We start from the raw sequence: 25854 nt of genomic DNA, 5'->3' as shown, positions 1-25854 counted from the left end.
GACGTCGTCGTTCCAACTATTCTAAGTAAAATTACGAGTACAGTACGTGAAAAAATCGATCGTTCGATACACAACATGGCGCAGCAACAGTGTGTGGAATGACATTCAATATAAATTTACGTACAGTCGAATAGCAGTCGATGTTTTTTCTGTTTCTTTTTTTTTTTTTTTTTTGCGAATGTATAAGCATGGATTATCCTTTCGATCTCTCTTCGAAAGGTTTCTCCCTTTCTCTCGTTCGTCTCGTGGAGATCTTTCTTCCTTTCGAGGAGAACACGTGCGACGCGTTATTGTGCATGCGTTGCGTGTATATATGGCCGGCGCATCGGCCTCAACGAGCAACGCGATGATTCGTTCCTCGAATGATTCCTCGGGGAGGTGGGAAGAAAGAGGGGTTTATTGATTGTCGTATCTAAAATTCTCGGTGTGAAACGTTGAGCGGTGCGTTGAAAAAGTGATGATATCCATCGCCGTACAGCCGTGGCGATTCCATCGAATCGGATGGACGAGCGATTCTCGTTATCTCTTCTTTGCAAGCGGACTGCGAATGTTCGTGCAATTTTATATTTCTCGCGGATGAATTTTGAAAAGAAAAACAATCGTATCCGCTAAATAACTAACTTGTAGCTGAAGTCTTTGGATCTTTGGTGGATCTTTTCACCTTCATAACGTAAATATTAATATTTTTCTTCGGTCTGTGCGATTGTCAATTTTTATCTCTACAATTACAATTGCAGATTACATCAATCCAATTAAAATCACAAATTGCGAATTATCTTTTTCTTTTTTTAAATTACGCGATCGTTAATTTCTACCGATTACATAAATTTCATCAAGAAGAAAAGATTCTTTGGCTATAGAGTTGGTTAAAAAAAAAGAAATAACGCATAAACGTCCGTAGTCCATCTAGCAGGCAGTTTCATCCCGGCGTACAAAAAGAAATTCGATTCGAATACTCGTCCGGTAGATTGTCCGACAGAGTTGATCGTTTAAATCGCGCGAGTCTTCCTTTTTTCTTGTTCTTTTTTCCTCGCGTTGGAAAATTTTTAGTCGGGATCGATCGATAATACTAGCTACTTTTTTTCCCCCTTTTTAAACTTAAACTAGAGACTTCAATTGACACTTCACTCTCGCACGCGCCATCGTTCTCGAAGAAGCGTTACAAAGCAGCGATTATAAAAAAAAAAAAAAACGTAGGGTTTCTCGCTATCAGCCGATATTGTTCGAGCTACACACGAGATTCAACGAGGAAGGAAAAGCGACGGATATCCGAAGCATAGTACAGAATGAAATATCATCGCGGTGTCATTCGTTTGAAATTCACAAAACGAAACGAAAGCACAGGTTTTTCTATTTGCATCGCGCGCCTAGCCACTTTCAGCCTGAGGGTCAATCTTACTGTTAGTCCATTTAGCCCAGACAAAAGGCGATCTCGTCGTAGGAATTCGGCTACTACGATTTCTGCTCCCCCAAGACTCGCGGCTTTCGAGCCTTCCGCCAGAGTTTCACGCGCTCTGAAAGCTGCACGGATCTAGGCCATCCTATTAATATTCGTTAGGATGACGATAGAGAGCGGTGACCGACTTGGTTTCTCGGTTAGCTTGGAAAAGAGCGAGTCTTGAGAGGTCTTTCGAAACATCGCGCCGCGCTTGTGTCCTTCGATCGACAGAGACGAAGTTTAACCCTTTGCGCGGACCATAACGAGCGACCACGAACCGTACGCAACAATTCGTCGATTCCCTTCTCTTCCAAATTTGTCGGTACGATGTCGCTGGATAGAAATGATTAAGAAGTAACGAACTTGTCATCTGTCTCGCCCGGGTTACATTTATATATATATATACATAAAATTGTGAAAACGTTGCAATTTGCAAGAGGTGAACCCTTTCACAGTGTAGATTCCGACAAGCTGCCTAGTAAATTACTGCAAGTTTAATTGTAAAGTATCAACTACTAGTTATCTTAAACACAAGTGCTTCGTTAATTTTTATTCTCTCACTGATATTATTATTATTATTATTATTATTATTTCAATATTAATTAGTAGTATTGCTTTGATTTATCGAGAACGAAGGCAAAGGAAATGTTTCAGGTGTCAACACCCTTTTTTCGTTTTTTTTTTTTTTTTTTTTTTTGCCCCGAAATATTCCAAAATGTGCTACAATTGCAAATATGTATATACAATTTTTTTTAACCTGAATTTTACAACGAACTTTTTCTTCTACTCGACAACAAAAGGAAATCCATCTTTTCATGACGAGTATACTCGATACGAACGCTTAAGGGATTGAAGTGAATTTTTTTCGACGATTCGAGCACAGTGGTTATTTCTCGAAGCGTGGAGGACAATTTCCCGCGAGTGATCGTTGGGTCTTTGTCCGACACGCAGTTCAAAAATCTCGCCGAGCACTTACCGGGAAAAAAAGATCTCTATGCAGGAAGAACTAGTCCAAGGCCAAGTCGAAATTAACATACACGTATCGTGTCATGTATCGGCGTGAGCGAGACTTTCCTTTTTCGAGGAGCGGCAATTAAGTTACAAAATCTCGAATAAGCTCCTCAGATGTCCGTCGTAGATTAGACCGTAGCGAAGAAGAAGAGATGGTAGATTCGAGCCTGTTTTTCTCATAATTCATCCATTGTTTAGCACAGCTATACAGTCGGATACAAGTCCCCCGTGTGCCGCGCGCGTGCTTCTAAAATGACTCACCTATGCTTCGGAGATTGCATAAACGAAAAGCATAGTCGCAGGTGCGTCCTCCGGTGCGTCGCGCCTCGTCGAACAGACGTTTGTTTGTTTGTTTGTTTATTTGTTGTTCGTTGTTCGACGACAGCAAATGATCTGTCACTGATCTGTCGGAATTGTTCGACGAGTGAAATCAAAGTGGCAAAAACTAGATTCTTTTGCAAAGAATGGCGAGAATTTCTGGCCGTTTCCTGAAAATGTAAGAAAACGATCGTTCGTACGATGAATAGACAGAAATGCGCGCGAACACGTCGGGGGAATCCATAATGCATCGAGGAACGGCAATACATAGAACTTGGGAAAGAAAGAAAGTGACTTTCAGATTTGAGAAGAGAAACTGCTTTTTGAACGCGGCTCAACGCGTGGCAAATGTAACCGTAGCCTCGCCGGTACGATCCGCAAATAGACTTCCAAGAAGTTCGATCGCCAAACGAAAAACGCGAAATCCCGCGATCTCTTCGGAAGCGTCGATTGGTCTGGCAGTTTTCTCTCTCTCGAAAAGTGTCTGCGACCCACGCGGGCGCGCAGAGGACCTATTAACACGTCGATCGTCGCGTCACTCGGTATCTGGGTGACAGTCAAGTTTCCATTGGCCGATGATCCTATTTTTAAATCGTAGTGCAAGAAATAAAAATTCAGTAGAAAAGTGATTTTTTTAGTAGTAAATCATTTTTCAATTAGGCACATTGTTTATATAAAAGTACATAAATAAAAATTTAACATAAAAATACATAAATAAAAATTTAATATAAAAATACATGAATAAAAATTTAATATAAAAATACATGAATAAAAATTATATATAAAAATACATGAATAAAAATTATATATAAAAATACGTAAATAAAAATTATATATAAAAATACAGAAATAAAAATTTAGTAGGAACGTGAGTTTTTGGTAAATCATTTTTTAATTAAGCACATTGTTTATATAAACGTAATATACATAATATTGTAATAGTTATTTGATATATTGAAGAAACATTATGGGATTGTTTTTAAATGAAGCAAATTAAACTCGGTATCAATTAACGTTATGACAATAATATAGCGAATTTTTGAATTATTTTGAAGTAATTGTAATCACATTATTCACATAAAAATATATAACAGTTATTTGTGATATATTGAAGAAACATTATAGGATTTAAGGGATTTATCTTGTTGCAAATTTCCAGTCTACACTTGAGGGATGTAAAAAGCGTGTAAGATCTTCTGAATTTGACAAGCTAACACCGAAGCATGTACATGTCCTAACAATTTAAAGAAAAGAATAAAAAAACAAGAGAATACCTGAGGATTCGTGGCCCCGCAAAAAAATCTACTCGATGGCGATCAACGGTGTTGAACGTTGCCAAGGTCAAGATCCACTTTCTTCTTCTCCGCACCGGAGGAGCCGGAGGTCATCCTCCTTTCTCCGGTTTCCGGTACCGAGAGAAAGGACCCTCGGTCCCCCTTTTTGAACGCGCGCGAAAAAAAAAAAAGGAAAGAAAAAATAAAAAGAAAAAAAGAAGAAACATCGCTGACACATCGACTCTAAATATGGTTGGACTCGGTCGTTTGTCACGGCCCCACCACTCGCCCGAAGCCTGTCCTACGCGTACTATTCTGATTTGCCAGATCCTACGATCCGATCGGTGCCTGTTCCGCCAGTCGACCGAACGTGCCCGTGCCAAGAAAAACTCCGTTCGTCGAGATTTTCGGTTCACCTCGGCGCGTCTGTTAATCTTCAAAGTTCTGCGCCGGACGCCCGGAAGTTTTAAACCTTGGCCTCTCTTACTCTCCGAACAGATAATATCCGTTTCGTATTAGGTTACGCTTGGTAGTCAAGTTTGTAAAATCGGCGAATGATAATTTTATTATCGAAACGGTGTTGCAAATAGTGTTTGAAGAAAGGAACACAAGGCTGAGACGATAGAATTCGAGGGAGAAACAATTTCGTGAGAAAAAAAGAGAGAGGGTCAGCCTGACTTTCGTGTCGAAAAAAAGGACACGCTCGCGTGCTCGAAGAACTCGAGGCAATTGGCGGAGGATTCGGGGAATCGAATTGACGGAACTTTGGAATCCGTCGTTGGGAACAAGTTTGAAAAAAGCGCGCTGTGACGGACTCTCGAGGGGGAGAGTCGGTCCAATGACCTTGGCAAGAATAACCCACAAGGCCGGACATCAGCCCGCGAGGAAGCATGGTGACGCGTGGCTCTGTTTACGTTGCGGTTCTCTTTATCTTGCCTTTGATCCTTCGGCTCTTTGGGAACCTCAGAAGAAGCAAGATCCTCGCCGACGTCCGGAAAGCTGCCAGGTAATCAGCTTTCCCTTTTCGGGGCCGCTGTCATTGTCCAATACACGAGGGATGATGACGCGGCCAAAGAATGTTTCCGTAATAACAGTTCCGTGTATCGATCCAACACGTGCGCCTCAGTAGCAACGAACGTGCTGTATGTAACGTATGTTGTTCAACTTGAGCAACTTTGATTGACTCGCTGTGACTGTTTCAATAATTCTTCGTCTCTGACTTTGTTGGACCGTGGATATTTAAAAAGATGACATTACTCCAATCATGAGCGATTTTTGTAGGCCCACGCTTGACATGTGTTTTCGTGAAAACAACGGGGTTTCCATAGAGTTGATGGAAAGCAGTCGCATAGTGGCATAGATTGCAACGTGCACTGTTAACACGTCGTACATGGAATCATTTGGAATTTTCATTGTAAAACGAGGAATTTTTTAAAAATTTGTTATAAAGTTGTGTATTGACATTTTGATGATGTGTATAACGCGTTCATCCTGTCGTAACAAGTACACGACCATCTGTTAACACCGATTAACCTTACCACGCGCGTCGAGAATTTTTTGCAATATTTCCTCGTATAAAGTATATTTCAGTACAATTCAGGCATAAATTCATTGCTTCTCAGTAATTTCTATCCAGTGACGAGTTCCATCATACCGACGAGCTCAAAAAAAAAAAGCGACGAATTGTCGTACACGGTTTGGTCACTCGTTATGGTCCGCAATCAGTTGCCATGTGGTGAAATTCGATAAGAAGACACTGTAAAATTTGTTATCAAAATAACGTTAAAATAAACATTATTCACTAGTATTTAGTATTATCGCATTATATAATAAATTCTTATTATTTATTATTATATAGCATACATAAACGATAATTATAAATAATATAATTATTATATTAATTATATTAAAAATATTTGGAACAAAGTGTTTTATTTTAAATTAACTACGACATTGTCAAAAAATTGTTTGTTGCAATGCCTTAAAATTTGTTGATTCATTGCTTTGTTCTGCAACGCATCTGAAACACTGGACACTTTCCTTGACAATTATAATTTTCGCACTATTATAAAAATTGTAAGACACACTTCAGAAGCAAAACTATTGATCGTAAACGAAAAGTAAAAATTGGCGCGAAACATGTTGTTGATTGAGCGCCAAATTTTTTACAAAACGAATCTCTTTCTTTCAGAGTGTTCTTATGAAACACACTGTATATACGTATATCTGCGGCGTGACAGCGGTCGACGGCGTTCAGGAAACTGCGTAAATAGCCGATTATAGGAAGCTCGCGTGAAACAACCATAACTGCGCCGTAGTAACGACTGCTAACGCTTCTAAATAAGAAATTTCAAGCGGCACACGTGCTTCACCGCTGCTCCGCAGCATTTATTATTTTTATTCCTCAGCCGCACGTCTCTGCGTGGCGATGAACGAGATTCGTGCGCTGCTACGATACTTCTTTGTCCCTTCATCCGCAGACCCGTTTCATGCTGCTTTCTCTTTCCTCTGCTGGTGTGTCCTGGCTGACTGGCAGCTGGCCAACGAACAATTCGCCCAGAAAGATACCTACGCGCGCGCGTGTGTAGCAAGACGTTCTTCTCGACCTCGTTCGTACGCTGTTTCAATGAGTTTTGAGACGAGAGAGAGAAAGAGAGAGAGAGAGAGAGAGATATGATCGCATCGCAATGAAATTGCAAGCGCGTGAACGTTTGAATAATTCTTCAATTCTAAAAACAACGGATTCGCTGGCGACAGAAGAGATTGTCCGACACAAGAGATTCAACTCTAAAGAATAAATTTGGGACATGTCGGTTAAAAATTGTTTTTATTCAGGTGTCAGACGACTCGAAGAAATTACGCGCGATCAGGATAAACGCTGCCGGCCAATCCAATGAAACACTCTCGCTTGTCCGCGATAGAAAATAGCTGCAATCCGATTGACCGTCTAACGGTCTGCTCGCTATCGACGAAACAATTCTTTCACGTTTCGGTGAAACGTTCTTTCGCTTCTGAAACCTGCTTTCACCTGTTTCCACGTCGTAACTAACAACATAATATCGGTTATAATCAATACTTGCGATAAACAGAGAGATCAGAGAGCGCTGCGCCCTTCAGGACAATTCCTCCAGGGAAAGAAAAAGAGATAGAGAAACAATTTTAATTGGCTGTCGTGAAGACATTCAACTAAGACTTTTCTCAATTATTTTGTTTCTTTTTTTTTCTACGAAGATTAAATTAGTCAACAAAATCCATTTTGCCCGCTCATTACGTGATCTATAGTGTAGCCTTTATTTTGTCATAATTTTCTTTGCGTTCAAATCAATGATCTTGATCAATCGAAGCCACATGAACTAAAGAAACAATTTCATATTCCAGAGATTAAAAATACTTGTTGCACTTGTAATGTAGGAGTAGTTATAATAGTATAGTTATAGTAGTAGTATAGATATAGCATAGATATAGTAGTAGTAGTATAGATAGATAAACTAAACAAACTAAGATATATCTGAACAGGTAAAAAAAAATCATTTGATCCTATTTTTTTAATCTTTTATTCGTAAATTAATAATTAATAACTAACCAGCACGTCAACAAGTCGGTGAATTTGTGAATTATTGGCACGCGTACAAAGATTCTCTTCACCACTCGTGTAAAAGATCAAGCGCATCGAAGCTGCTGTTGAGACCAAATTGCTATTATCTACGTTCGAGTGTAAAAGATATTACTTTTTTTTCTGTTTCTTTTTAAAGGACCGATCACCGGTGGGAATAGTAGTATAACAAAGTATCGGTAGATTTAGTGTTAAACATCTTCGACTCCTCGTCGGCTCTCCATTCAGTCAATAGTATAATGAACGCGCGGACGTCGAATTGTTGGACTCTTTGTAGTCGAGCGACAATCGAATCGTCATTGCTTGCTTCATCGGCCGTTCCATTTAGGATCACCCGATGACGCGACACATTATAATTACGATGGTACGCCTCGAGCCTCAGTCTCTACCGTGCTGTTGTCCCCGCTCGTTGTGCAACACCGACGGAACATCGACTTGCGATTAATTAATCGTCGTGGCGTGCTTTTTCCCTGGGCGTTTGCCCGAACACACGTGACAAAACACGAACAACGCGTGAAACATTTGGTTCGATCGTACAACGTTTGAACGATCCACGGAAAATGTGGGAAATTCGATGACATCTCGAGGATTCTTAATCGCGCTGTCGGCGAACGTACGTGTGTTTTGTCATACGTCGTACAGCTTAGGTCACTGTAGCTCTGAGCTTAAATTGCAGAATCGTGAATTTGCAACAGGAGATATCTCCCTAATATTTATTGCAGCGGTGCAAATCACCTTCATTTCGTCCTTTTCTGCGTGCGTAAGCGTACAGACGAAACGTGCGGTTTTGAGTTTCTGCGCAGAAGAGAAAGATTCCGTTTTGTTCGGAAGCTGCAATTGGCATCCGACTGAACCAGACTATCGACAGAATCGGTGCCGGTTAAACACGCGAACGCTGCCGTTACGTAAAATGTTTAATTATAAATACGCGCTTGGTGTCCTCGTCGTTGACGATGGTTGTCAGTTACGCAAAGCGTATAACCATCCAGAGGCTTGTTCTCGATCGGCACGGCGCGGGGAACGTGCTTGACGTTCCGATCGAGATGGACCCTTTGGCTCGCGGTTTGCCGCGTGAAAAAGCCAGGAAACTTTATCTGATCACCGTGGAGGAAGTGGAAGGGAAAGGACTACTCGATCGGCCAAAGAACGTCGTTGCGTTATCTCGAAATACCGATAAAAATAAAACTGGCTCTTAAGCCAGTACCTCGTGTCGGTTAAACTTGATCTCGCGTACGAGTCGCGCGACTCACGTTTTTCATTTTCTTTTTGGACGATATCCCAATTTCCCTAAACATTTGAAATTTCGAAACAATCTCGAGCACGGCGAAAATAATTTGGAGCGCCGTATTTTCGGTTGTTCGCGTAGTAAAACAAAGATTGAAGGGACTCACTTTTTTTTTTTGATGATATCTTGTGATATTTCTCTAAACATTCAAACACTCGTGTCTTGAGAGCCACGAGAATAATTTAGAGCGTCAGATTTTCGATAGTTTACGAGCAAGCAAAAGGAAGATCAAAGCAACTCACGTTTTTTTTTCCTTTTCTTTTTGACGATATCTTGTAATATTTCTCTAAACATTCGAACACTAGTGTCTCGAGAGCCGCGAGAATAATTTAGAGCGTCAGATTTTCGATAGTTTACGAGCAAGTAAAAGGGAAGATCAAAGCAACTCACGTTTTTTTTTCTTTCTTTTTTGGACGATATCCCAATTTCCATAAACATTTGAAATTTCGAAACAATCTCGAGGACGGCAAAAATAATTTGGAGCGCCGTATTTTCGATTGTTCGCGTAGTAAAACAAAGATTGAAGGGACTCACTTTTTCTTTTATGATATCTTGTAATATTTCTCTAGACATTCGAACACTCGTGTCTTGAGAGCCACGAGAATAATTTAGAGCGTTAGATTTTCGATAGTTTACGAGCAAGTAAAAGGAAGATCAAAGCAACTCACGTTTTTTTTCTTTCTTTTTTGGACGATATCCCAATTTCCTTAAACATTTGAAATTTCGAAGCAATCTCGAGAGCGACGAAAATAATTTGGAGCGCCAAATTTTCGATTGAAGAGACTCACTTTTTTTTATGATATCTTGTAATATTTCTCTAAACATTCGTGTCTCAAGAGCTACGAGAATAATTTAGAGCGTCAAATTTTCGATAGTTTACGAGCAGGTAAAAGGAAGATTAAAGCAACTCACGTTTTTTTTCTTTCCTTTTTTTTTTAAAAGATATTTCCCTAAACATTCGAAATTTCGAAACAATCTCGAGGGCAGCGAAAATAATTTGGAGCGCCAGATTTTCGATTGTTCACGTAGTAAAACGAAGATTGAAAGGACTCACGCTCTTTTTTTTCTGACGACATCCTATAATATTTCTCTAAACATTCGAACTCTCGTATCTCGAGAGCCACGAGAATAATTTAGAGCGCCAGATTTTCGATAGTTTTACGAGCTTTCAAGTAATAAAAGGACCTGACAGCTGGAAGATCGAAGCGAGTCGCGACGAATTTCTGCCGATCAAGCAGAAATCGCGCTCGAGGCGGCTCGAGACCAGCCGAAAAAAATCTGCTGATTGTTCGGCGAGGTTACTTCACCGTTCCCTGAGAAATTACTTCGCGCCGAATAACAGATCGCCGAGTTACGTCACGCATCTGAAATTTCTAGTAACATCCTTTCTCCTAATTACTTCTCTAAGACTCGAAAAATCGGCGCATAAAAGAGAAAGTGTACTGAGAGTTATTGGTAAATAACGAACAAACGATTACGTTTGCCGTAAAAGCAACAACGAATTACTGTGGCTCGAAATAAATTAGGTAGATTTATTCATTTGTTATTTATTAATAAATAAATAAATAAAATCCTCTCGCAAATTGTCGAAATGCTGAAATACCAAAAAAAAAAAAAGATCTTGATGAAAATTTGCTTTCGCAGATAAATGAAAATTTACAATTCTAATCGCAGTTGAATCGTGTTGCATTCTCAAGCTACGCGAATCGTCGATGAAAAATAAACAGTTACGGCTCGCGACACGATGCAATTCAATTATTTGCGTAATAGGTGCACTGTCGTCGTGCCATTTGTGTTACGCAGACAGTGGCTCAGCTTCGTCTGTTCGTTTCCTGACGGTTAAAAGTTTTGCAAGTTCGAAGTTTCAGCGACGCGAAAATTGAACGATCAACCGGAAACTTCTCTCTTCGCGCGATGCTTTTTTTTTCTATCTTCACGGATTTGTCTACGGTCGGACGATCACGATGACTGACTGCAAAAGTTTTTTTTCCCCCATTTATCAAGGTTGCTAAACGTTTGTCAGTGCGTTGTTATATTTCCAAAGCAAAAAGCAGATTTCACTTTCGATAGCTTCGTACACCGTCAATTTTGTTAGATCAGAGGCTACGAAACGCAAAAAAATGAGCTTTTTCAATATTTCCAGATGAATTTTTCCCAGCTGGAAGGAGAAAAGAAAATTGTATTAAATAATGTTCTTTTCTTCTTTTTTTTTTTACCTATAATTCAAAACTTTTACCATTTTCAGTACCTCTGTATTGATGATTTGGCACAACAGTGTTGTAATTTCATCCATCGGTGTCTTAACCGCGAAACGATTACGTTTAGAGCTTCGGTATTTCCCCACTGGCGTTCGTGAAACGGAAATGCTACTTCCAATGCGTACTTCTAGTCGTTTCGATAACATTATTCAAACCTCGAGGTCATTTAAAAATTTAAAGTGTCGCAGTTGGAGATTTAATGTGCAGGAAGTGTAAAATTTTATGAGATTTTTTTTTTGGTACACACGTTAGTTTAACCTTTTAGTAGACGGATTTAAATCCGCCAGGCGAAGTTTAATTTTACATGCTTTCACATAAATTATTGTAGCTTCTATATTTTCAAAGTTAATCAAATCAAATAAGGACTACGTTATTTTGCAATAATTTATTATAATTTATTTGCAATAATAACTTTCTCAAATATTATACAGGGTGTTTCGTAACTTATGGGAGCTGATTGTACGCCTAAAAGTAATGAAAAAAAGTCATATAAATATATGTCCTATCCGTCTTCGTTTATGAGATATAATGAATTTTCTGTTTTAATTGCTTTTACAAAAGACGCTCGAAATGACCACCTTGCATTTGAAGACGAGCCTGCACGCGTCTTGTCATTCATCTGGTTACTCTCTCTATCATTCCTGGTGTTTCTCGAATTTNCTAGCCACTCGGCTAAAACGCGGCGGAGCTCCATCATGCATAAACCGCATACGAAGTCTAATATCGACTGGAACTTCCTCTGATATTTCGTGTAAAACGCGTGCTGAAAAAATCAACGTACTTTGTGCCTGTTAGTTTCCTATGAAGAAGGTCCAATTAAAAATTTATCAATTATTCCTGCCCATACGTTTAAACTAAACTGGTGTTGATGTCTTGAATGCACAATAACATGTGGGTAATTTTCTTCGTCCCAATTGTGATTATTATGAAAATTGAATGTACCATCTCTGGTAAAACTAGCTTACTAGAATCTGTTTATAAAATTCATTATATCTCATAAACGAAGACAGATAGGACATATCTGTTTATATGACTTTTTTCCATTATTTTTAGGCGTACAATCAGCTCCCACAAGTTACGAAACACCGTGTATAAATGTCGATATATCAGATGTTAGTACTTAGAATGTTGAATCTTTCGCAAACGCACAAACACGATGGTCCAGTGATAAATCCGTAGGGATAAATCGCGTGGAATTTCTCGCGAAATTGAAATGAAATTACACGATACAGAGGCATTCGTTCGTTGTATCTCGGTAACGATCCAGAACCACCGAGAAGGGAAACACGACTCTAAGCGTTTCCTCTCTCCTGCCGTAGAAACGGAAGTGGTTTAAGTTCGAGATAAGTAATTCCCTTTGACCACCCTCGTAGATCTTGTTTGCTCGCCAGTCTAGGATCTGCTTCGTCACACAACTTCATTTCAGTTTATCTCCTTGAGCAATGAATGTACAATACCACCAGGAATATTATATTCGACCAAGAGATTCGTTCAGATCCCGCAAAGTTGCTGCGTGAAATGTAATAAAATCTCCGAGGTCCCTTCCTGCGAAATTTATTTATTTATTTATTTATTTATTTTTTTTTTTCATTTTTATTTCAGAGACGCGACAATCGTCGAACTGTTCTGAAACTTTGTGGTGGAATTCACTGTGTTGCAGGTCGGCCTTGCAGACGCTGCACAAGGTGTCGAGTAAGGCGCGCGAGCAGAATTACTTCCTGGGTGGGCTGTCGCACGACTGGGTCAGTTACTATGAGCAACGAATCGAGAGCGATCGCTCGTGTCTCAACGAGTGGCATGCCATGGACAATCTGGAATCTCGAAGACCACCGTCGCCGGACAGCGTGCGCACCAAGTAAGTTCGTTAATTAACTTTCTCCGGGTCATTTTGTACTTGCACGGTTGGTTTGTACTAGCGTGTTCTTCGATCACGAACGAGCATGTGTTCACGCGCGCGTTTTAGACTGGAATTTGTCCTGAGCCGAATTGCGAGGGTGAAATATTGCGCAACGTGCAGAGGAAAGTCGAGTAAAACCGGGTAAACGTATTTAGCTTCGCAATAAAAAAGTCGAATTCGTGAAATGAAAATACGCACAAGGCTGAATGCCTCAATTGGACCTTATGTGATAAGAAAATGACCAAACAAATTTTGGAAAGAATTGTTTGACTCGCGAGAGAATAAAATCTGTTTACAAATACAAATCAGTTTTTAGGAGCGGAACTATTAGCAAACTACTATTAAAAAATTATTAAAAAACATATAAAATGCAATATAGTTTATAAAATCTTTATTTTTATTAGTTAAGAGGTAGTACAGACAATTATTTTTAACAATTTTAACTAGTGTAAAGTTACTCTATTTGGTTTGTCTTGTAAAAAATTATGTTAATTACTAGTTTAGGAATTTTTACCGTATTTATGAAAAGTTTGAATTATTTTAACATATAAATATACAAGTGTTGAATATTTTATTTGCAATTAAAATATTATATAACTAAAATATTAATATATTATATAATATTGTTATATTATTATATAATTAAAATATTATTTATATTAATATTAATTAATTATATATAATATAATTATTATATATTATATAATTAAAATATTATATATAATATTTTAATTGCAAATAAAATATTTGCAATTAATATTTAAATTTAATTTAATTTAAATTTTAGTTTAATATTTGTTAATTATATATATATATATATATATATATATATATATATATATATATATATATAAAACAAAAATTGTAAATAAAATAATTTTCTTATATATATATATATATCTCGGAGCTCTTATTTTAGAAAAATAATGGTACTCGTTTTTCCTCTACTTTATTTCAGACATTTTGTACACTATTACACAGTAAACACGTAACACATGCGAGAACGCTTCTAATTCATAAACTAGGCCGATTCATTCCCGTTTCGTCTCCTAAATGTACAATTTTTGACGACAGACCCAGAGAAAGGGACGAGACTGAGCGCGTGATCCGATCGACGTTGAAGGAGATCATGATGTCCGTGGACCTCGACGAGGTAACCTCGAAGTACATTCGAGGCCGTCTCGAGGAAGACCTCGACATGGATCTCGGGGAGTTTAAGCCATTCATCGATCAGGAGATGCTCACCATTCTCGGTCAGATGGACGCGCCGACTGAAATATTTGATCACGTTTACCTAGGAAGCGAGTGGAACGCGAGTAACTTGGAGGAGCTCCAGAAGAACGGGTGAGTACCTTTCTTTCCTTTACTCGAAGTTCTTCGATCCTTTTTGGCCCTTCACGTCGCCAAGGCCAAAATTTGATCGGTCACTTTTTTTTTGTTCGTTCTGAATCTGACGATCGACGATTAAAAATCCTTCTCGTTGCACAGTGTCAGACATATTCTGAACGTAACTCGGGAGATTGACAACTTCTTCCCGGGGATGTTCACGTATTTGAACGTTCGCGTGTACGACGACGAGAAGACCGACCTGCTGAAGCACTGGGACGACACGTTCAAGTACATCACGAAGGCAAAGAAAGAGGGTTCGAAGGTGCTGGTGCATTGTAAGATGGGGGTGTCCAGGTCAGCCTCGGTGGTGATCGCGTACGCGATGAAAGCCTACAACTGGGACTTCTCTCAGGCGTGGAAGCACGTGAAGGAGAAACGGACCTGCATCAAGCCTAACAACAGCTTCCTGCTACAACTGGAGACCTATCAGGGCATACTGGACGCGATGAAGAACAAAGAGAAGCTTCAGAGGTCCAAGTCGGACACGAACTTGAAGTCCCCAACGTCGACGAAGGATCAGTCGAAGAAGGAAGAGAAGTCTGACAACGTGGACAACGACCTGCAGACTGTTTCCGGCTCTGAATTGAAGAAGACCAGTCAAAGGCCGAAAAGTTGGTCGCCGAACGTGAAGATCAGCGAAATCATGTTGCCTTCTGGTACGTTGTTACTCTAGCTTAAACACTGGGTCAAGGTGTAAAGTTTTTAACAGAGGAATTAAAGTGCAAGGGAAAATGTATGATACAGAGTAAAAAGTGAAATTTTGTTGAAGATCATTTCTGAAAACACGCTGTTCTAAGTGTATAAAATTTCAATGGAAAAGTCTAAAATTATTAACAGAGAAATTAAAGTGCACAGGGAACAAGAAAAAAATTATAATATATTTTGCTATTAATAATAATATTTTACTATTTATAATAGTAAAAAGTACAAGTTTCTTTTTATATATTTTGTTACAAGTTTCTTTTTATATATTTTGTTAAAGATCATTGAAAACACGCTGTTCTAAGTGTATAAAATTTCAATGGAAGAGTGTAAAATTATTAACAGAGAAATTAAAGTGCACAGGGAACAAGAAAAAAATTACAATATAGTAAAAAGTACAAGCTTCTATTTATACATTTTGCTAAAGATCATTCAACTCTCTGAAAATATACTGTTCTAAATGTATAAATTTCAATGGAAAAGTAAAATCATTAACAGAGAAATTAAAGTGCACAGGGAACAAGAAAAAAATTACAATATAGTAAAAAGTACAAGCTTCTATTTATACATTTTGCTAAAGATCATTCAACTCTCTGAAAATATACTGTTCTAAATGTATAAATTTCAATGGAAAAGTAAAATCATTAACAGAGAAATTAAAGTGCACAGGGAACAAGAAAAAAATTACAATATAGTAAAAAGTACAAGCTTCTATTTATACATTTTGCTAAAGATCATTGCACTCTCTGAAAATACACTGTTCTAAATATATAAAATTTCAATGGAAAATTATGAATTCGCCACTTTGACTAGTTTGGTAGTTCCAGTGTTAATTCTGTTTCATTAAGTTTCTGTGTATGGTAATCTCGAACCTGATCCGTTCCCCCTTCCATTTCAGTTCCTCTTTCCCAATCGCTGGAGAGCATCGACAAGGCAGGGAACACGGAAGTGACGAGGGAAGATCTGCTACGTTCCAGCAGCCAGAAAACGAGCATGCCGCAGGAAGCTCGGAACGTTTTGATGCCGTGCGGCAACGGACAGTCGTACAGCGTGTCGCAGAACAAGATCGTCCATCTGCCAGGTCCCTCGCTGGACACGCCGAGCGTGAAGAACCGAGTCAGCAAGTTGGAAACGCAACAGGGTCAAAGAAGAAAGGGCCTGGTGCTGAACCTGACGAATCAATTCGAAGCAGTCAGCAGCAAGCCGTCTTCACCGAGCTCTGACTCGGACGGGAAACCGTTGTCGCAGAGCCCGGTTTCTGGCTCTGTGAACGAGAACGGTGTGCTCGGCGTGCAGCAGCAGCAGCCATCGTCGGAAGGTTCATTGTCCACGGTGGCAGTGAAGCAAAACGTGTGGGACCCCGGCGAGAAGCAAGAAAAAAAGACGGAGATCGATAGTAATAGTGAATGTCTAGTCTGGACTACTGCATCATCGTCCGATGCAACAAGTACCGATTCGTGTAGTAACGCTAAGACTAACGGAGAAGTGAACGCGGAGAGTGAGTGTGTCGCGGCGAGAACGACGATAGTGTATCCCAGCACGTTGCCGCGAAAGAGCAAGAAAGACGGGGATCCGTTTAGCACGCACGTCGACCGAGTGTTCGACCGCGAGGAGAGGCAAGGCGAGCCGGTGACGAGGGACTCCCCGAGTCGGCAGAGCTCCTGGAGCAGTTACGACAGTGCCGTGGTCCTCGACAACAATTCGGTGCACAGTTCCTGGACCACGTTACCGTCGAGAAACAGTTCCTGGGGCTCGTACGACATGCGGCCGTCGGATTTGCTCGGCTCCAGCGGCCTCTTCCCTTACGACAAAGAGGAGATACCCTGGCATCCGGGTACCGTGAAACGTACCAAGCAGAAGCTCGAAGAGAACACCAGCTCAGGGACCGTGAAACGCGTGTGCACGCAAAATTCCGACACGGATGAGAAAGACAGATTGCCCGTCGAGGAAGAATCGTACAACCCAGTGCTTCTCCACCATACCGCGTCCCCAACGCCGCGACGGAGGGACTCTTCGCCTAGCCAAGAACACAATTTAAAGGTAGATTGCCCCGCTAGAAACTCCCCGAGTCCCGTCAGGGGGATCGACATCTCGCCAGCGTCGATTCGCCAAGTTGGAAGACTGTCGACGAGCGCGCCAGCGCCGTCTTCTCTCTCCTCCGACACGGATCTTCCCTCGTCGTTGAGGCCCTGTAGGTCAGAGAGCGAGACGTCCAGCCCGTGCGTCGTGAACACCACGCAGTGCCCCTCGGTGAAACACCACAAGATGGTTCTCGAGAATCTGAGCAACAAATCTATATTCAGCAAACGTTGTCTGTCGGTTGACGACTCGCCAGACGCCGAATGTCCACGAAGTACCTCTGGCATCGTGAAGAATCTCAAGAAGGAGTTCGAGGCGAAGTCGACGAAGCCGGAGAGGAGTCCGGAGAACAGTTTCGAGAACGACTCGCCGATCACCGCCGCTCGGCCGAAAAGGGACGTGAAGATCAGAAGTTTGCCATCGTCGCCGGTGATCCCTCACAACGAGTCCAAGATTCACGCCTCGTCCGAGATCAAGGAGAAGGAGAAGTCGTGCGTCGACTCGGTCGCGTCCACGCAAGACAACCTGGAGGACAGATCGGTGAGAGTTCTGGTCGGCAAGTACGAGGTGAAACCCGAGTCGAGAAAGTCCACGGAGATCCAGCTACGCGTGCACAAAGATAAGGATTGGGAGTCGATGGACTCGCAGCACAGCAACAAGTCGAAAATCGGTTTAGAGTACAGCAGAAGGTCTGCGCCGATCATGATCAACAATCACTCGTCCCCTCCTTTGTTCAATGAAGCGCCGGAAGCACCTGGCAGGCCACCAGTCCCATCGGCTGGAGTTGTGGCAGCTAGCAAAAAGCAACAACAGCACGGCAGGACGCATCCTCTTGCCAGGCTGCAGGTCAGGCCTAGGCACAGCAGTCCGGTTTACAACACCATGTAAGACTATCAAAAAAANGGGAAACGTTCACAAAGCGTTCGATTGTTTTATTTTTTTTTTTTTTTTTCTCCTCCCATCGAGTCGAATCTGTGCGCTCGTACCTGAATGGACGGGTATGTTGCGTGGTCGTGGCCACGAATATTGTGTGAAACTGTGTGATCTCTATTTGATGCCAACGAGTCGAGGATCGTTCCTCTTCGAGCTCGACCACTAAATCGACGGGGACATGATTTTTGTATATTGATTCGTTTCCCACCATCTCTTCGATGTATGTATTATTTTAATCACTGCGAGAACTTGTCCTGTATCATGCTGTACGGCGATAAGGCAGAGCACCCGTATTTTTTCGATGCTTCCTCAAACGAACAGGATGCGTACAAGCTTCTCGTGTCTACATACCTACGTACCACTACGTGGCAATGCAAGTCCGTTTGCGATGCTTTTGTGTTCGTTAGCTTTAGTTGATCATCTCGAGAGAAATTTACGCTGTTTGTATATTATTTAATTCCTTGTACGAGCGAGTATTAATTATTTGCGATATCGAAAAGAGCAGCCCGAACAATCGTTTCTGTGAAATTAATCGCGTGTTGCCCGAATTCTTTTTCGAAGTTTTCTTTTTTTTTTTCTTCCTTTGCGATGGAAATCGATGTCGATCGTATTTATCACCGCCGTCTTTATTTAAACGTTACGTTAGGTATTCGTCCAAGCAAAATGTCTTCGCGTGAAATATTTAACAAGCGGTTGATAAATATACGTATACATAGTTGATAAGCCAAGTAAGGATAAAAAAACAAAAAAAGAAAAGAAAGCAAAAAAAAAAAAAAAAATAAATAAAATAAAATAAGAAAGAAACGACGAGTTTCTCAACGTCGATATAAATCTCGAGAGATATCGAAAAGATACAAGTGCCTTGTCCTACCGTCAACGATTGTATACATATATATATATATACATATATAAATATTCGTACTAAGGCACGTTCAAGATCCTTCACAATTTTTATGTTCCTTCTTCGTCAGACGTGTCTTTGGCCTGCTCTTAACAATTAGTTCAATTACTTTTTAAGCTGGAAATGCAACAATTCTAGGAAACACGCGGAAAAGAAAAAAAAGGGGGAAAGAAAAAAAGAAAGAATACTGTTATTCCTACGACGTGTCGTCACCTAATAGACCTAATTATGGGCTTGGAATCAAACGTGATGTGTTTGTGTATGCGGAGGTGTCGCGCAGAAGTTGGAGCCAGCGTGTTCTTGAACCGTGACACGAGAGAGATAGCGATTGGCTCCGGTCAGGCTGTGAACGAAAGGTCCGGGGCCTCGCGCGTTATTGTAACTAAAAAGATATTGCGCTCTGGCTCCTTCTTCTGCTGTTTACGTTGCGTGATCGCCGAGGCGTATGCAAGATAGAGATTCTATATAAAAGAGAACACACTTCGAAACGACGACGTGTAATGTTAAGCTGTATTATTTAGTATTTTAGAGCGAACAATGTGATTAGGATGGTGCACAGTATGCGAGGAGAGACGAAAATAGCAAGGAAAAAAGTAACCCTCTCTATTTCCCTCTTATAGAGGAGCTGCCTCGAATCGTTCGAACGAGATTCGATCGGCTCTATCTTTTTTTCTTTTTTTTTTTCTTTTTTTTTTTTTTCTTCCGTTCGATCAATCGTTATCGATTCTTTTACTCTCTTTTATACTCACCTGTCAGTTTGTACATGCTGTGTGAAGCATCGTCGCGCGATTCCAATTTTTTTTTCTTTTTGTTTTTTCTTTTTTTTTCTTGTATATTTCATCTTTTTGTTTCTCGACTTACTCGTCCCATCTTCTTCTATTTGCTTCATTCTTTCTCCGTTTGTTCTTGATTTATNTCTCTCTCTCTCTCTCTCTCTCTCTCTCTCTCTCTCTCTCTCTCTCTCTCTCTCTCTCTCTCTCTCTCTCTCTCTCTTTTACCTGTCTGTAACGATAATCGTTTATCGAAGGATTTTACCGTAATTACAACTTGAGAAAGTACAATAAGAAACACGGCTCGATATCAGCGTTCGTCGTTCTTAGACATATCATCGGACCGTTCGTTCTTGTTTGCATTCGCAAAGCCATGTCGACCAATTTTATACTACTATCCTGATATTGATGATGATGATGATGATGATAAAGATGAATGCGAGGCTCGTTTTTTGATAAGATGCACCGCGACGATTGTGTGTGTAGAAATATATTTTATTACTGAGATAATTTTGCTGATAATTTTTCTCATACGTTCATTCTCAATCGCTGTTGCCTCTCGGACGAGATAGATCCGAGGCCGTGAAACAATCCTGAGACCGAATGCTGATGAAAGAAACTGTAACACATTAAATTAGAATAAAAAAAGGAAAAAGAATGTTACATTACAAACGGATGTGAACGAAACGGATCACTCGTTATATTCATTTTTCTTTTCTTTCTTTTTTTCTTTTTTTTTTTTTTAGTTCCGCGTGGTATTGCGTTCGAGCTACATACATAATGTACATACACGTGTACACGTATCATCGATGGCTCATTTCAGGAAATTACGGCCAACGCTAGAAACACCAGCGAAGTTCAAAATGGTTATTTTTCACTGACAAATCTAATCGGTCGCGGATTTTTTTACCATCGAGAAAGAAAACGAGTGTTCAACCAATTTACATTGAAATTGATATATTTAAAAAAAAAAAAGAAGCTCTGGCATTTCTAGTGTCACCATGTCGAATTTACACGAATTCGAACGAAAAGTTTCACTCGATAAATCGTCTCCGTGAAAAACAAAATCCTACACCGTGCTCGAATTAGAAAATTTCCCAAGTCCGTCGTAGCCACGAGAATTTCAAAGAAAGAAAAAACACGTCGATTTGCTTTCGCGGCAGAGTTTTATTCCGCGCGTACAGCCCACCGATGGGAAATCGGCGATCAACTTGGTTGAGCGTCTATCTCGTATATCCGTCTGCCAGCACAGAACGCAAGCTGCGGCACCACCGAGAGAGTTCTCGTTTTCTTCGCGTGCATCGGGTTTATCGGGCCAACGTCCAGGCTATACGTACCACCTTTTAAATTCCTGATCATTGCCAATGTCTGTCGAGGAGAATAATCGTCGTCGTCATCATCAGCGAGTTACGAAGTATAGTCGATCGAAGAGATATCGTCAGGTTGACAATGAAAATTTTCAGTTCTCTCATCGTATAAGTGTGTAAGAATATTATTACCGATCTTGTTTGCCTGCTTCCCTCTATCATGGAGATCATTGTCCATCGCGATTTTATGGATTTTAATTTTGGACGCGATTGAAATCGACCTTTCAGATCAAAGCCACGTATACCACGAATTGCTTGCGCTAATTAAACGGGCGTTCATTCGCGAGAAATTAATTTTCAGAAAGTGATGAAGAGACCAAGAATATTTTCAAACTGATATTTGTAATCATTTTTGATACTGCGCGAAATGAAGTGTTCACCGTACGAAAGGTGTTGGCGTTGCAGTTGTGAAATCTCTTGGTGTACATTCGACGTCTTACGCGTTTTAAGATTTATACGCTACAGAGATGTCGAATATCCGCGAAGCTTTTTCAGAAACTCTCGAAAGCACCTTCGATAAGCCTATCGATATTTTTTGAAGACACAAGCGTCCCCGAGCATCGAACCGTATTTCGACAAGCGATTCGAACATTTGGCATTTTTGGAGACCGGTTCACCGGTGAGATTCTGAATCGTTAAACTCGGATCGGTACTTTAATCAACGACGACACCTGACTAGATCGTTTCCACCGACTGTACACTGCGAGCAAACGAAAAATCCGTGCGAGAGATCGATATTTACAGCGTGAGATCGCAAGTCGACCACTCTGAAGAGATTGGTATTTGTGCCACCGCAAGCGATGAACATGTTCGACACGTATTTGCCACAGTAGAGCAGGGAGGGATAACTGTCGGGTTCCAAGGAAGCAAGCAGCTTTCCGCTACCGTAGTCCCACAGCTGGATGGGATTCTCCCTTTGCCACGAGCACGACAAAATCTGTTCGCAATATAGTTTTGTTAATAAAAAAAAGAAGATAAAAAGAACAAAAAAAAAAAAGAAAAAAAAAAGAACACCCGCAACGTCTGATTCCTAAGCGAAAGATTAGGATGTGTAGTGTATTCTTTTAAATAATTTGTAAAGTTTTTTTTTTTTCTTTCTTACACGTGACGTTTTACTTTTTATTCGAACATCTTTCACTTTAGATCGTAGACCAGAAGGATAAGAATTATAAGCGGCTAAGATTGTTACATTGATGATGATTTAATTCTTATAGGGTAAGCGTTGGGTCAATTTGACTCGACGAATTGATTGCGTATTGATTGAAAAAAAAAAAAAAGAAACATTTTAATCGTCTAATTTATTGACTTTTTGAGCGACACAAAGATTTAAGTGTTAAATGTGTAAAAATTTGACGACTTTGAGATGTACGTTCCTTCTACGTTGAAGTAATTTATGGAATGTATGTTGATGATTTTGTAAATTGAAACGACTATGACTGCTTTTTATATGCTGCGCTATACTACTGCCGAACGTAAGCCTTTATTGTATAAAACTGTGAATTTTCGTTTGATAAATCAATTTATTTTTTTTTTTTTTTTTTTTTTTTTACTGTACTTGTACCGTACTTTTTGAACTGTTGAAACGCGTACAGTGAGGGATAAAATGAAAAAAGGGATTTGCAACGTAACGATGAAAGTTGATTTATACTCAACAGAAATTCCACGTTTTTATTCAAAGGAAACGTGCAATATTTATATAAATATTTTTCGAAACGCATAATACTGCCCTGTTTTAATGTTTTTTACTATTCTCGATTGGTCATCCTCTGTCGGATAGATTAATACCTACCGCAAGATCAAATTGACCCACCGTCTACCGTACGAAGGTTAACAGTTGTAAAAATATAAATTGTCGCGAGCAATTTCGAATTTGTTGTGGAAGAAGAGAAAAAGGGGGGAGGGGGGAAGAAAGAGGAAACGCGACGAAGGGCGTATTGAAGTGAGCGGATGCGTCGTTTCGGGACCAGAATCTGGTTTCAAAGAAAACGAACTCCTACAATTTTTATATACATTGCCGTATGAATAAGAACGTGTTAAGGTGGAAACAATTTGACTTCTGAATTCTGGATAAAAGTACATATATATATATATATATACCTCTTTCCCGTTCCTGCTGATGTCGAGCGCGTCGCCGCATAAGTGCACGCCCGATATTCTCCTAAGAGCGTACGGTTGCCTAGTGTCCCAAAATTGAATGGTATTGTCCCAGCCGCCGCTGATCAGCTCGTGTGCCGACTTGGGGTTGAAACATGCGCCGAACACTCTAGATTTATGGCCGTCCATGACTTCCAATGACTCGCTGAAATAACGTGAGAAGAAGAAAATAAATAGGCGAGAGAGAGAGAGAGAGAGAGAGAGAGAGAATGGACAAATAAAAGATACTTATATATGTTAAAAACGTTTATCGAGATCTTGATCGAACTGTAAGTAGAAACGGCGAATTTGTGTCTGTCAACTTCGAGAAAAACCAATCCTTTTTGCCTACTTCTTATAGTGACCTTTCGGCTATCTATCCGCAGTTGGGTAAAATTGTAAAACGAATTGAAACGACCTCAGACTGAAGCCACTCTGAATTACTGCTAGCGAAACTACAATTTGTCAGTGTGTTATTACCTGCGTGGCGGGTAATTACGTTTAAGATCGCTGATGAGCGGTTCCGTTCGTAAATGAAACTTAGCGAGAGCGCAAATATAAGTATCGCGAGCAACACTGCCTAATTGTCGTTCCCTTTGTGTTATTATCACGTGCCTTTGTGACAAAAATTAGAGCTTGGGAAAAGGCTTTTGTGTAAAAGAATATTCATCTTTCCTTGTGACGATTATTTTACAGCGCGCGAAAAGCATAACGACAACGAGGGATAAGATATGTAACGAAAATGTGTAACGCTGATGTAAAAGGTTTCGAGCCATCCTGTAATAGGATTTAATGCAAAGTAAAAGGTAATTTCGCGAAAGAGCGTCTTTGGAAGTTGTGGGCCACTCAGGAGAAGCTATTAGATACTATTCAAATTATGCTATATTTTTTAAATGGAATCAAAATAAAAAAAAAAAGAAGAAGAAGAAGAAAAAATAATGAACTTTATATCGAGTTAGATGTGTCGTAGGAAAGTAGAGCGATTACTCTATCTGTTTAACTAGAAAATCTACTGGTCAGTGGGCACCTAGCGCGAGTTTATTTGATTTGAAACGACCCTGAGCAGTTACTCTTGATCAGAAATGAACTACAATCACGTTTAACGAGATCAAGGTGACTTTGAAGTCTTTCCGCTCTCTGGAACGTTGTTACAAGATGTAGACCTGCCGAGGCAAAGTGATTTTCATCTGAAACATTTGATTGGTCTCTGTAAAGATTATCGTGTTGCAATGGCCAAACGTAGAGTTTGTTGATTCGCAATCATATTTGAATGACTGGCGTGAATTCTAAATTATACACGGTTCAGCAATAATATAAACCTTGAGCCTCTTTCTATAGCTTGATTCTTTTCTATTGCAGCGAGTGTAACGATGCTGAAGTAAGAGTTTCAATAAGAGTTTCAACAAACCTCGCGTGAAACACTCTTTCCTGCGTTTTGGTCTCTTCGTCGTAAAGGATGACCTTCGCATCGTCGCCCACAGTTACGAACTTTGGCAGACGAAAATGGTAAGCCAAACCTAATGTCTGCCTCTTCTCCCGTATCGTGTAAAGGCACTGTGAGGTTGGATAATGCCAACACTTGACGCAGCCATTAGCATCTACGATACAGTCGATCGAGTGTATTTTATGATTTGACTGCGTTGTGAAAAATAAACTATACACGTTTACTACTAACAGGTTGCGGTGACGGTGCACGAGAGCGGATGAGATCTGTGGACAGGCTTGTGCTTAACCGAGGTTGTCGGACTTGGTTTTTGCAGCATTTCAGTGTCGTATAGCGTCAACACTTCGTCTGAACTGGTTTTGTACAGTTTCAACGAGCCATCTGTCAGGCCTGCCGCCAAAAAGTCATAGGTCTCCGTGTAACATACGCAAAGAATATCTTGCTCGATATCTCTAAAACAATATCCTCTTATCGGCTAAGATGTGGTCGATCCGAGTTCTAATAAACTAAACGTTGCATCGTAGAATTTTAAAGCAATTTTTAAAACTATTTTTTTTTTTAATTGTTATTTCTATAAATCTCGGGGAATTTTCAGTTTGAATTTAATTTGTTAGAGCACAATTCTCAAGTCGCAAATAAGCGCAGTTAGCTTCAAATAACTTACTCCGTCGTTTTTATTTTTGTTTAAAGAAAATTTTGCATACATTTGCCTAAGGACAGTTACGTTGTCATCCATGTAAATTTGTTCTTGCTCCATTGTGATTGTTGCTTTTCAACGAGACTGGCTCAACTCCATCAGTGCTGTTGGTAACAAAATACATTTAGGAAACAAAATACACGATAAAGTGCGCGAATAACATTTCAAATAGATTGTCGTAATAGAACGAGAGAAACTTCTTACCATTACAGGGATGAATCACTGAACTTTAGAGCTTCGTTTTCGACGTTTCGTTCATTGGCAAGATATTCATTGCTAGTATGTTAATCGAGTATATTGGTTTTACATCGCCACTTGACGAATTTGAGGTTATAATCTCTCAAA

The 25854-nt window shown here is 40.1% G+C and overlaps 3 protein-coding genes across 6 annotated transcripts; 1 reads left to right on the top strand and 2 right to left on the bottom strand.

The window, feature by feature from the left end:
* The first annotated feature begins 4667 nt into the window (after positions 1-4667).
* On the top strand, positions 4668-24795 carry LOC122535984 (protein phosphatase Slingshot). Of its 3 annotated transcripts, none has more exons than XM_043667960.1 (6): positions 4668-5047; positions 12858-13052; positions 14169-14438; positions 14583-15139; positions 16084-18148; positions 24728-24795. In XM_043667960.1, exons 1-6 carry the CDS (start codon positions 4932-4934, stop codon positions 24783-24785), a joined length of 3261 nt encoding a protein of 1086 aa, XP_043523895.1. In that variant the 5' UTR covers positions 4668-4931; the 3' UTR covers positions 24786-24795. The 3 variants fall into 3 exon arrangements, with proteins under 3 accessions (XP_043523895.1, XP_043523903.1, XP_043523913.1); XM_043667978.1 differs by lacking the exon at positions 4668-5047 and adding an exon at positions 8025-8267; XM_043667968.1 differs by lacking the exon at positions 24728-24795 and having other exon boundaries at positions 4670-5047; positions 16084-19682.
* LOC122536048 lies at positions 10933-11352 on the bottom strand. Of its 2 annotated transcripts, none has more exons than XM_043668082.1 (2): positions 11176-11352; positions 10933-11097 (listed from the first exon to the last, which is right to left on the bottom strand). In XM_043668082.1, the coding sequence occupies exons 1-2, from the start codon at positions 11341-11343 to the stop codon at positions 10948-10950; spliced, it is 318 nt and encodes a 105-aa protein (XP_043524017.1). In that variant the 5' UTR covers positions 11344-11352; the 3' UTR covers positions 10933-10947. The 2 variants fall into 2 exon arrangements, with proteins under 2 accessions (XP_043524017.1, XP_043524026.1); XM_043668091.1 differs by having other exon boundaries at positions 11188-11352.
* On the bottom strand, positions 20614-25809 carry LOC122536024. The gene is made up of 7 exons (XM_043668039.1): positions 25714-25809; positions 25517-25613; positions 25044-25264; positions 24777-24966; positions 23333-23534; positions 21978-22172; positions 20614-21236 (listed from the first exon to the last, which is right to left on the bottom strand). Exons 2-7 carry the CDS (start codon positions 25567-25569, stop codon positions 21075-21077), a joined length of 1023 nt encoding a protein of 340 aa, XP_043523974.1. The 5' UTR covers positions 25570-25613; positions 25714-25809; the 3' UTR covers positions 20614-21074.
* Between the last annotated feature and the right edge of the window lie 45 nt (positions 25810-25854).

Source organism: Frieseomelitta varia, unplaced genomic scaffold (assembly GCF_011392965.1).
Source record: "Frieseomelitta varia isolate USP_RPSP 00005682 unplaced genomic scaffold, Fvar_1.2 scaffold_154, whole genome shotgun sequence".
NCBI lineage: Eukaryota > Metazoa > Arthropoda > Insecta > Hymenoptera > Apidae > Frieseomelitta > Frieseomelitta varia.
The sequence above is the reverse complement of the archived record's forward strand: the minus strand, read 5'-3'. Positions and strand labels throughout refer to the sequence as shown.

Excerpts from the sequence above, each read along its gene's own strand:
- LOC122536048 (XM_043668082.1), bottom strand. The coding sequence starts at position 11,343 with ATGTTATCGAAACGACTAGAAGTACGCATTGGAAGTAGCATTTCCGTT. Across the intron at positions 11,098-11,175 it reads ATACAGAGGTACTGAAAATG|CTGGGAAAAATTCATCTGGA; the intron begins GTAAAAGTTTTG and ends TTCTCCTTCCAG.
- LOC122536024 (XM_043668039.1), bottom strand. The coding sequence starts at position 25,569 with ATGGAGCAAGAACAAATTTACATGGATGACAACGTAACTGTCCTTAGG. Across the intron at positions 25,265-25,516 it reads GTAACTGTCCTTAGGCAAAT|AGATATCGAGCAAGATATTC; the intron begins GTATGCAAAATT and ends ATATTGTTTTAG. Across the intron at positions 21,237-21,977 it reads TCGACTTGCGATCTCACGCT|ACATTGGCAATGATCAGGAA; the intron begins GTAAATATCGAT and ends TCTCCTCGACAG.
- LOC122535984 (XM_043667960.1), top strand. The coding sequence starts at position 4,932 with ATGGTGACGCGTGGCTCTGTTTACGTTGCGGTTCTCTTTATCTTGCCT. Across the intron at positions 13,053-14,168 it reads CCGGACAGCGTGCGCACCAA|ACCCAGAGAAAGGGACGAGA; the intron begins GTAAGTTCGTTA and ends TTTTGACGACAG. Across the intron at positions 15,140-16,083 it reads CGAAATCATGTTGCCTTCTG|TTCCTCTTTCCCAATCGCTG; the intron begins GTACGTTGTTAC and ends CTTCCATTTCAG.